At 37.5% G+C, this 12,551-nt stretch overlaps 1 protein-coding gene across 1 annotated transcript in view; it reads left to right on the top strand.

Moving 5' to 3' along the window:
* Nucleotides 1-1,340: 1,340 nt before the first annotated feature.
* Nucleotides 1,341-12,551, top strand: part of EHD4 (EH domain containing 4) — a 97,395-nt gene continuing 86,184 nt past the window's right edge. Inside the window, exon 1 of the mRNA XM_031952146.1 lies at nt 1,341-1,658. Within this exon, the coding sequence (XP_031808006.1) occupies nt 1,423-1,658 (236 nt within the window). The 5' untranslated portion in view covers nt 1,341-1,422. The remainder of the gene's footprint in view (nt 1,659-12,551) is intronic.

Below are 12,551 nucleotides of genomic sequence, written 5' to 3'. Positions count from 1 at the left end.
GATCATCCTGCCATCTAGGGGAGGGGGTGGGGAGGAGGGGAAAAATTGAAACAAAAGGTTTGGCAATTGTCAATGCTGTAAAATTACCTATGCATATAACTTGTAAATAAAAAGCTATTAAAAATTAAAAAAAAAAAGAAACTATAGGTTTCAACCAAAAAAAAAAAGAAAAGAAAAACTTAAGTTAAAAAAAAAAGATAATAGGTATTCAGAGGATTGAAGATGAGGAAAGCACATTTCAGACTTAGAAAATTTCATGATGAAACCAGATGAAACATCTGGTATTTGGGGATAAAAATCAGTGACATCAAATGAGATACTACATGTAAAATGCTTTGCAAACCCTAATACACACACATACATATTATGTCTTTGAATGTAGGGATCATGAAATTATACACACGTACACACCCACCCACAGGGTTGGTATTTATTTATTTATTTTTTTTTTACTAAAAGTCAGTGAGATCAAATGGGCTATTGTATGCAAACTGCAAAGTTATATATAATATCTATATTTATATCTGAGAGATTGGTTTTTTGTTTTTTACTAGCAAAGAGTCCATTCAATTTGTCAATGTAAAAGGTTATAATGAAGACCAATTTTCTATTACAGAGGTCCTAGGGAGAAAAAATTAAATGACGATGAGAGAATTTAAATATAAATGACAGTCTTTGAAGTGGTAGTTAGTCCACTAGCATCAGCACCTCCTCTGTGCCAAAGCGCTGGAGATAAAAGGAAAGGTAAAAGACTGTTCCTGACCTTAAAACACCCACACGTGTGCACCTTCCATTAACGAGAGCCGGCTCTGTGCGCGCGTGCGCACACGAACCACACACATGCACAGTTTTTACGTGTGTGCCATATGGGAGGGGCGTCGTTGTACATAAGGCGAATGTTGTGAATGGGCCCCTTAGGGAGGAAGTTATGGGATCCCAACTATTCCCGAGACTGTGAGAATGAAATGAATTACTACACCTCGGGAGGTTTTAACAGCTACGTAAGAGCGAGCCCACCCACCCTTTGACTCGTCCGGAAGCGAACGCCGCTCGGCCCAGAGGAAGAGTCCGGTCCTCGCCAGAGCCCCGTCCCGGAGCCACTCGCAAAGCGGGATACCCGGCTCCGTCATTAATAATTCATGAGGAAGCGTCTCTCCATAGGCTAGCGTCCTGGAAAACACCCAACCAGGAAGGATCCCAAGGGGAAACTCCTGCACGGAGAAGGTGAATCGTGACGTGGCGCAGGGCGATTGGGCCGAGCCTCGAGGGGCGGGGACCGGGCTTGGGGCGGTGGCAGCGAGCTGGCGCCCCGTGGCTCATTCGCTCGTCCGGCTGGGGCTGCGTAGTTCTGCGCCGAGGGGCCGGGGTCTGGAGCGGAGCCGGGGCGGGGCCGGGAGCGAAGGCGCGGGCGGCAGCGGCAGGATGTTCAGCTGGATGGGGCGCCAGGGGGGCGGGCGAGAGCGGGCCGGCGGGGCGGACGCGGTGCAGACCGTGACTGGCGGCCTGCGCTCGCTCTACCTGCGCAAGGTGCTGCCGCTGGAGGAGGCGTACCGCTTCCACGAGTTCCACTCGCCGGCGCTGGAGGACGCTGACTTCGACAACAAGCCCATGGTGCTGCTGGTGGGCCAGTACAGCACGGGCAAGACCACCTTCATCCGGTAACTGACCTCCGCCCTGCTGTGCCCCCACCCGACTCTGAGCCTCGGTGGCTTCTGACACTCACTTGTCCCTCAAGTGCTCCCCCCCCCCGGATGCCTATGCAGCTCGGCTCACTAATTCCTGGATCATTTCTGGTGCCCCCCCTTAGCCCCACCTCCCCGGGGATCCTTTAATGCCTTCGCCGCTTATCCCAACCCTCTCCCTCTATCCCGCACTGTTTTCTCGCTCTTCCAGGAGTTTCTTAGCCTTTTTTTCTGTCTCCCACCCTTTGGCAGCCCACTCTGTAGAACTAAATGCCCATGACAAGATGACAAAGGGAAATCAGTCATGTGGAATACAATTACTTACCTATTTATATCGGAATCGCTTACCTACACACACAAGTTCATCCAGTCCTATCTGAAATCCTTCCTCTACTGTGTGTGTGCACCACCCAGCACTTCTCCCTCCTTCCTCCTTTCCTTACGTGCTCTTTGTAAATTCGGGCTCCCCTGTTCTAAGTTTGGTGCCAGCATCCCCCCGACTCTTAGTGCTTTCACTCAAGGTGCACTCAGTAGTCATCCCAACAGTCCCAAGGAAGATGATCATCACCCGCTTATAATCATCAGACCAGAAAAAGAAAAGTCCTGGTGGCTGCTGCCTTCTACTCCCTTGTTGTTTCTGCGGCCCTCTTCCCAAGGTCCTCCATGGCCAGGTGCCGGAAAGGTGCCTCTGCCCGTCCCCTCAGAGTGGAATAGAAGAGATGGGACAGAATAGAAACAGCTCCGTGATTTAGCGCAAGAAGGACAAGGGACGCTCAAGATAGGTTTAGGCAGCGTACTGGTTTTTAGAGTTATTTGGTACGTTGATAAGAAGGGGAGTAGATTAGGTCTAGTCCCTATTGGACATAGGATGTGGGATTTCAGAATTTAGGGCTGGAAGGAGCATCAGAGATTATATATAAGCCTCCACTTCCATTTTACAGAGGAGGGTACTGAGGTCTAGAGAGGATAAACTACTCACTCAAATAGTGATGGAGGCAGAATTTGAACTCGGATCTTCTGACTAAATCTTTGTATGTCTCTGACGAGGCAGATTACTATCATCACATTCTATAGTAACATAGCTCCCTTAAACTCTCTGATCTCTGTAACTGCAATTAATAATAATTATAAGAGCAACTGACACTTCACGTGGAATGTTAAAGTTTACAAAATGTATGTGCAATATCTCATTTGACCATCTTCACAAGTTGTGACTTGTCTATGATCACATAGCTAATAATGGTCCATCCTCTCTGTGTATCCAACTCTATCCATTAAGTCATGCTTCAAGATTTGTACTATGTATTATTTCCATTTTATAGTAGTGGAAACTAAGACCTAGAGAGGATTTATCTAATGCCACACAACTAATTAAGAATCAAGAAGTCTAGGACTCTAGTTCCTGTTTCCATTCACTTTTCAGGGACAATCCTGAGTTTAGGACAAGGTGGTTAGAATAACCATGACAGCTTTTCTCCCTGTTGGGGTAAATGGCAATCTATCATTACTGGTTTCCATTTCCTTAGGTGAGAAGCTTCCTCTTCATCCCTGACAACTGAAAACAAATATTGCTTTTATTGTTGCTAAAAAGCAAGCAGTTACATGGACTCTCTGATTTAAATCAATAATTGCCTTTAAGGAAACTTCAGATATTTATAGCATGTCGTGTGAAATAATTTTCCTTAAAATGTTGTTTGATTTTTGAGACAATTATTTTATTATGAAAATGAATACAGCAACAAAACTTGCTTCTTAAAATCTTGATCATATCTTAAAAAGATTTATTTTCTTTTGCTCATAAGAGTTTGTCTTGAAACATAGTTATTGACTTTCTATAATTTGGTCCCAGTTTTCCTAGGGCAAACAAAAAAAAAATTGGCTTAGAAACCACTTTATAAATGATACAAAGTCTATAGAGATTTGAGAAAGTTGTATCCATATTTGGCTACATTTCATCTCTATTAGAGGGTGACCTCTTTTTCTCTGTCCAACTAACCTGAATAGTTCCTACAAATGTAGGAAAATGTAGTTATTTGAAATTTGTGTTCTGATTGCAATTATGTGTGTTTATGTGTGGGTGGATATTCATATATTATACGTATACACAGTATTTTTGATTTGGAGTAAACCAGTGTGGTATAGGGAACTCTTGATAAGGAGCACTATTACTGCAGGTCAGTACTTGATAGGCTGAGATTTACTAAAGCACTAAGAAGTAAATTGACTTATCTAGGGTGTTGAAATCATTAGCAAAGGCAGGACTTCAGCTCAGATCTTCCTAACTAGAAGGCTAGCTGTCTCTCCACTACTCCCCACTTCCTTTCCATAAGAATACCCACTACCCACCTCACTGTGTTGTTATTAGGAAAGTGCTTTGTAAGTCTTGAAAGACTATATTAGTGTCTTGATGCTTGTGACATAAACAATATACGTTAATAAAATTAGAATTCAAAATCCATATTCTAAGAAACACATCAATGACTTGAAGGGGATCCAGAGGAGATCAGCTAAGGTGGTAAAGGTCCTGGAGATCTTCATGCCATATATGCTTAGAAGCATCTAGATTAGAGCACCGAAAATATAGTCAGAAAGACCTCAGACACTTACTACCTATGAGATTGTGGACAGGTCATTTAACTTCTCTCAAGCTGTTTCTTTATCTTCAAAATGGGGTTAATTAGAGCACTTGCCTCCCAGGGTTGCCTGGTTTAAGATACAGAAATTCCTTGTAAATGCTGTATAAGCAAACATATTAATAAATTGTTATTATTAATTACAAGGATCAATTGAAGGAACTAGGGTTGTCTAGCCAGGAGAAAGCAAGACTATGGTAAAGCTGGAGCAGATAGAAGAGAGTGGAACTGTGGAGATATGGTAGAATAGTTCCCTGGTTTAACTTCTTAAAGAACTTCCACATGGGAAGAAGGCTTAGTCCTGTTCTTTTTGGCCCAGAGGGCAGAACTAAAGGCAGTATGTAGAAGCTGCAGAGAAACGGGTTTTTGTTCCACCCAAGGTAAAACTTTCTAACTATTGGCTCCCAGAATGGAATAGACTACTTCTTGAGGTGACAAGAGTCTCCTTGTTACAAGTTTTCAAGCAAAAGCTGGATCATCCTTCAGTGGAGTGATTTTTGTTCAGCTATGGATTGAATTAGATAGCCTCTAATGACTCTTTCAATTCTGAAATTTTCTGGAAAGAGAATTTCTGTTGTTCCATTAAGCTTTGTAAGAGGAGATGATGAGTAATGTATGTGATTTTTTTTTGAAGGGGTGATAACAGAGTTACTGATAAATCTACTTTTTAGATTACATATGTTCTCTACCAGAAATTTCGGACTGAAAAATAGCAAATGATGAGAACTCATTTACATAAAGCATCTTTCAAATTCACAAGTAATAAATCTATACGATAAATAAGGTACTAAGGTGAGTGATGGGAATTCTATGACATCTATAGATAAAAGGCAAATGGAAGGACATAGTATATAATTATAGTACCCCATATATTACTTGTTCAGAGAAGCTGATGTAGTTATACCAGTTTGTTTTTGTCATTATGACTTGTGTGTGCTCTTATTAATCATTTATTATGCACTCACCTGAAGCTTTCCAAACTTGAAGATGACACACTGCATTCTTGTTACAGTCCAAGAAATAAGAAATGAACTAGAAAAGCCCTAAAAAAAAAAAAAAAAGTGATAAATGAATTTCAGTGGAAATACAACTAGTTGAAATGTTGATGTGTCATCAGTTTGGGGACATCCTTCCTGCTTTTCTCTTTGTCATTTGAAAGGGAACAATTTTCATTACCAGTTTAAATTTTCAGTCACATCTGACTCTGTGATCCCATTTGGGGTTTTCTTGACAAAGATATTGGAGTGGTTTGCTATTTCCTTCTTCAATTCATTTTACAGATGAAGAAACTGAGGCAAACAAGAGTGACTTGCCCAATGTCACACAGATAGTAAATGTCTGAGACCAGATTTGAACTCAGAATGATGAGTCTGGACAAGTCACTTAACCTTTGCCTTAGTTTCCTTCACTGTACAATCAGGTGCTGTTTAATAGCATCTATCTCCTAGGGTTGTTGTGAGGATCAAATGAGATAATATTTTTAAAGTGCTTAGTATAGTGTCTGGCATGTAGTAGGTACTTAATTAATACTTGTTCCCAATCCCTTCTCTAAATAACCTTGTCTTTAGGCAAGATAAGCTCAAGTAGCTGAAGTAGTAAACTTGATGGAAAAAAAAATTTGTTAGGAGAAGGAAGATCTGAGTTTGATTTGAAATTAGAAAAGAATTAGAAGAAAAAGAGGCTTAATTCTCTTTGGAGAAAAGGCATAAAAATAATTGAGAGCTCAGTTCAGGCAGAAGTGTGATTACTGGTTTTGGAATTGAGATGTGTTTTAATCCTTTATTTGTCACTCAGTTGCATGACCTTAGAAAATCATTTAACTTCTCCATGCCTTGCTTTCCCATCTATAAAATAAAGATGTTCGGCTAGACATCTTTGTGCTCTAAGCAATTCCCTAAAACATAACTTAAAAAGAAAGCACAGACTTGCATTGTTATATGGAATTTCCTCACTTGGGAACTCCCTGCACCAAAGAAATAACAGATTGAGATCCTTTCCCCATTTCACAGATGAGAAAATGAATGTTTACTGTTTTGCAAAGAAGACAAAAGAGGAAAATGACAGATAAATTGAAGGAGCTGTGAAAAAAACAGGGATTCTAAGGTACTTTTGATGGAACTGTGAATTGATCCATTCTAGAAAATAATTTGGAACTATGCCCAGAAAGTTACCAGACTGTGCATACCCTTTGGCCAAACTATTCTACTTCTATACTCCAAAGAAATGAAAGAAGGAGTGAAAGAATCTATGGGTTCAAAAAATATAGTAGCTCTTTTCATGATAGCCCAAAGCTAGAAAGTGAGAGACTCTCCTATTGGGGAATGACTTTCAAATATAATGGAATATTATTGCACCTTGGGAAATGATGGAATGGACAGTCAGGGGAATATAGGAAGATCTTCTCTTAAATGGCTAAAGGGCAAAGCAAACAAGACTGGAAATTTATATAGTGATAATGATGTTATAAAGAAAAGCACCTTTGAAAAACTTTAGAAGACTGACCAATGCATTGATAAAAACTACATGGTCAAAAGAATGAAATTGAAGCATGCCTTTCATCTTCCAACAGAGACGTGAGAAACCTAAAATGCACAGAGAGCCTATATGTTTTCAGACTGATGTTGTCTGATCACTTGTCCAGAGTTTTTTCTAGAGTTTGTTTTTAAGTTTTAAATTTCTTTTAGCATTTATTTATTTGTTTTAGATTACACAAACATATTAATTTTTTACATATTTCCATATGAGTCATCTTGGGAGTAAAAATCTGAACAAAAGGGAAAATACCTCTTCCCCCCTCCCCCAGCCCCATACACACACAGAAAAACCAGAAGAAAAACTTCAATCTGCATTCATTCTCTATAGATCTTTCTCAGAATGCAGATGGCGTTTTTCATTCAAAATTTATTGGAATTGCCTTGGATCACTCAGTTGACAAGAAGAGAAAAGTCAAGTCTATCATTGTTGATCATCATACAGTTTTGTTGTTGCTGTGTACAATATGTACAATGCTTCATTCAAAATCAGTTCATGTAAATCTTTCCAGTCTCTTCTGAAATCAGTCTGTTCATAATTTTTTACAAAATAAAAATATCCCATTACTTTCATATGCCATAACTTATTCAGCTATTCCCCAATTGATGACCATCCATTCATTTTCTAATTCTTTGCAGTGGAGAATTTTAAACATGAAATTGACCTAAAATTTATTTAAATTAGCATTCTTTATGGTAACATCTCACTTGACTTAACTAAAGGGAAAAAGAACAAGGAAAAAATTATGTAGCAAACTTGTTTTTTTCTTTTTTTATAACTTTTTATTTTTCAAAATGCATGCAAAAATAGTTTTCAACATTCACCATTACTAAACCTTGTGTTCCAAAATTTTTTCCTTCTCTCTCCTTCCCCCCTTCCCTAGAGCACATTCTAATATAGATTAACATGTGTAATTCTTCTAAACATATTTTCACATTTATCATTTGCACAAGAAAAATCAGATCAAAAAAGAAAAAAAAATAAGAGAAAAAACAAGCATGCAAGCAATAATGGTGAAAATACTATGTTGTGATCCTCATTCAGTCCCTGTAGTCCTCTCTCTGGATGCATATGGCTCTCTCCATCACAAGTCTATTGATATTGGCCTGAATCACCTCATTGTTAAAAAGAACCCAAGTCCAGCATAGTTGATCATCACATAATCTTGTTGTTGCTGTGTACGATGTTCTCTTAGCTCTACTCACTTCACTTAGCATTAGTGCATTTGAGTTTCTCCAGTCTTTTCTAAAAGCAGTTTGTTCATAATTTTTTATAGAACAATAATATCCCTTTACTTCCATAAACCATAACTTATTTAACCATTCCCTAATTGATGGGCATCCATTCAGTTTCCAGTTCCTTGCCACTACAAAAAGGGTTGCTACAAATGTTTTTGTACATGTGGGTCTTTTTCCCTTTTTTATGATCTCTTTGGAATACAGACCCAGTAAAGACACTGTTGGATGCTATGGATGCTATGTAGCAAACTACCTTGTAGCATGGTAACTACCTGCCGACTGCCAATATGACTGTCTGCTTTTTCAATTTGACTTAAGAAAGATCACAATTTGCAAAGTGGGTGGGGTACATAAAATTGATTCTTTTCATTATCTCTGCCCATATTTCAGGGAAAAAAATAGACTCAATGAGCAAATAGAAAAGCTTTTTTTTTTTTTTTTAAATCTTAAATCAGACAAGTTTGACAAGAGCAGAAGACAGGCAGAGAGTAATGGGAGCTTACATCACAAGGTTCAACAAGCTTGTGAAGAGCCTTGAATAGCAGGCTAAAGAATTTTAGGACTCATGAAAAAGTTGGTTGTTTTTTTGGGGGGAATGATATAGGTCAGAGCTGTTCTTTAGGAAAATGAATCTGATAGCAGCATCCAGGAAAAAACAAACAGATCAGCTGGGAGGTAGTTATAATTGTCCAAGCATAAGATAATTAAGATCGGAACCAAAGTGGCACCAATAGGAATAGGTGATTAGAATTAATTAGAATGAAAGAGAACCTGACTAGATAGAGAGCAAATGAGAAGGAGGAATTTAAAAAAAAAAAAAAACTTGTGCTTTCAAGCTTTTGAGCCCATGAAGGACAGGAGTACCCCCCTGTGCTTAGCATATGAAGCACTTTTTGTTGAACTGGATTAACAGAAATAGGGAAGTCAAGGATGAAAGATTATGTTTGATTTTGACATGTTCAGTTTGAGTTGACGGTGAAACATCAAGATGGAAATTACCACTGAGCCACTAGAAATTCAAGATCAAATTCAGGACAGGGATCAGGGCAGGAGTCATCAACAGAGTTGGTCACATATGAAAACTTGCATGAAAATGTTCAATAGATTTTCGAATTGGAACATTTGTTGGCTACCTGAAGATTCAAAGAGGAAGGATGGTATGTGCTAATAGTAAGATTCTCCTAACAAAATTAAGCAGCCCATAATCCTGGCATACAAATGTTACATTTGGAGCCATCTGTGTATCTCCTGTGGCCATAGCCCAGTGCTATTTGAAGGCAGTCTCACACACACAAACAGGAAGGCTTTTTCAAGGTTAAGACATTTTTTTGGTTCCTTAAATTAAATTTCTTTGTGACTGTTCTTGGACTTGGTGAGCAAGTACTATATGAAAAACAGCTGAGTGATTAGGTCAACAAATGTCTCCTCTGCCCTCCCCCAGGATGATATAGGAATTCATGAATTCTTGATCTTTTCCACTCTAACCTTAATTAAACTAATAATATTAGTATTCTCCATATAAGCTAAAGATTGCTATGTTAGTAATTTCAAATTTTATCTTAAAAAATTTTAAAACAAAACCCAACCACAATCCCTCCTCCCCCAAATAACTGCCTGGTCTAGGGTTTCTAGCATTGAGGTTTTCAGGCAATATAACAATATTCCAGCGAAGTATGCTTATGAAATTTGGATTAATACAGACTAACCTTGTTTGAATGTCAAGATATAGTTTAAAAATTCAGAGTTTTGTACTTTAATGGCTTTTTTAAGGCTTTTATTTTATTTTGTGACTTCTGGTTTGGGGTATTTTTTTTTTCATGCCACAGACATGTCCCATCACTTCTCCTGATTCAAGGAGTATTTACCTTGTCATAAAGAAAAAACTTTGAAGTAAAACCAACTTCCACAGATACTATATGTGATAGCTTTTCTTGTTAGAATTACTTTGTTATATCAACATCTCAAGATCTTCTCCCTTACCAGCTCCCCATGTTTTTAATGACCAAGTCACCTATTGATTTTTGAAGTAAACTACATATAAGAAACTGTAATGAATCCTGGAAATTATTTTGACAAAGATTGTGAGAAAGTTTATCTTTTCACCATCTATTAAAAAAAAAAAAACAGTTCACTAAGCAAATTAATAATATAAACACAACAAAACATGATTTTAAATTTTAAAAGGGAGCTTAGAAATTATAGCATTCAATTGTATAGTCACTTAAGAAAAGCTTGATTAATTTTTTTAAAAAGACAAAATAAGGTACCCTGAGGCATCAGTCAGTTGGAGTGGGACTGTTTCCAGTTCCAACTTTGAGCTACTTTTATTGCACTGGAGTGAGACAATTTACAGATGTGAGGATAAGGCAATCCTGATTGATAGACCTTTTAATGAGCAGGTCAGATTAGTGTCTTCTTAGTTCTTCCTCATTACAACATCATTGGGAGATGGACTTAATTGACTTTTATAGGGTCATTTTGCTGGAGCAATATTTTTATTTCTTTTCGGTTTAGCATACATTAATTAAGTGCCCACTATATTGAAGGGAGGGGCATTTAAGTGTTTTAGTGGATAAAATGCTAGGTCTAGAGTTAAGAAAACTCATCTTCCTGAGTTCAAATCTGACCAGACACTTATTAGCTATGTGACGTTGAGACAAATCGTTTTACCCCGTTTGCCTCAATTTCCTTATCTGTAAAGTGATCTAGAGAAGAAAATGACAGAGGACTCCAGTATCTTTGCTAAGAAAAGTCCAAATGATTTCACAAAGAGTTGGATACAACTGAAAAACAGCTCCATGAGAAATGTGGAAGGAACTGTGCTATGCACTTATGAAAAAATGATATAACTGCCAATCCTAACGAACTTACTATCTAATAGGGTAGGTATGGCATGTACAGAAATAGACATGGTACATAATAAACTGTAATAAGAGCCAAAGAGAGATCCAGAGAGTGTATTCTAGGAAATTTTGATGTGGGAAAGATCATTTTCACTTGGGGAAGAGAGAGAGAGATTTCTTGCAGGAGATGATACCTGAACTAGTTATTGAAGAAAGAATTTCAGTAAGCTACAGTGAACAGGATGTACATTCCAGGCATGGGGGATAATTTGCACAAATACATAGAAACAGGAAAGGACAGTCAGAGATAAAGTTAATATTCTAGTTTGGCTAATGGACAGAGTACATGAAGACAGAGAATGTTTGGATTTTTTTATCTCTGTAACCAAAGGGCTTGACACATACCCATTGCTTAATAAATGTCATGTTGAATTTAATTAAATTGAAACCAGAATGGAAAGGTAGTTTGGAGTCAGAAGGTATCTTGAGATAGAGGGCCCCAAGGAGGTTATATTTTATCCTAGAGACAATTGGGAGCCACTGGAGGTTTTGTATATTTCATGCCATTTTCCCTTTGGTGGCACTCATTTCTATGTATACAATCTATGCATTACTTACAAACAATGCATCTATTTATTAAAGAAGTTCTGGGAGGATTTGTTAGAATCTTAGCCATTCCTGTTACTTTATGTACTTAAAAATTATTGTATCTCATTTTTTAAAAATTCTATCATTTTCTAATTCATATTTTCCACTCTTTTATATTATCCCCTACCCTCATACTCCAATTATTCCAAGTTGATGAGGTTTATTAGACTTTAATTTAGGTTAGTGTTTCAGAAAACCATTTGATGATACAGTGAGTCCCCAGCATACAAGTCCATCTGGTCTTAGATGAGATACAATAGCATTTCTACCTCAAATGATTATCTGACACTAAAATGGGTGACTAAAAAGATTAGAAGTAGAAGCATGGGTAGTAATCTTGATCTCAAAGTCAAAGCTAAAATTGATTTGGTCAAAAGAGAAAAATAGGAAAATTACACTATATGTCATATTAACCAGTATTGTTTTAGACTATTAAAAAAAAAAAAAAAACTAGGCAATATGAGGTTGGAATATTGCTGTTTTGTAGAAAATAATGATTTGTAGAGTTAGAAAAATATAGAAAGACTTGGATTTATGAAGAAAGATATTATTCACTTTCAGAGAAACAGAGGCCAAACAAGTGTAGTTTGGTCTTATATAAAGAGACATATCTATGTATATGTGATTATTGAATGATATGATTTGAATATGTGAATGCAGTGTATACATACACTGCATTATGGCTATCTATGTACATGTATGTGTGTATAGATATATGTATACATACACACATATGTGCTTAATAGCCTTTGGGGGAAGGAGAAAAAAATAACAGCAGAAAACCTACAAGGGAGCAAAGAAAAGATGGACAGCTCTAAACATAATGTGTAGTATTTATTATATGGTCTTTCTTGAACTGGAAATTCATTACTTTATATTTTGAATTCTCTCATGTTTTGCTGTGCACATGACAATTTTTTTTCTTCCTATTTTGCATTTAAGTTTAAATAAATAAATGTTTTTTTTAAAGGGTGA

The sequence above is a fragment of the Sarcophilus harrisii genome, chromosome 2 (genome assembly GCF_902635505.1).
Source record: "Sarcophilus harrisii chromosome 2, mSarHar1.11, whole genome shotgun sequence".
Lineage (NCBI taxonomy): Eukaryota > Metazoa > Chordata > Mammalia > Dasyuromorphia > Dasyuridae > Sarcophilus > Sarcophilus harrisii.
The sequence above is the reverse complement of the archived record's forward strand: the minus strand, read 5'-3'. Positions and strand labels throughout refer to the sequence as shown.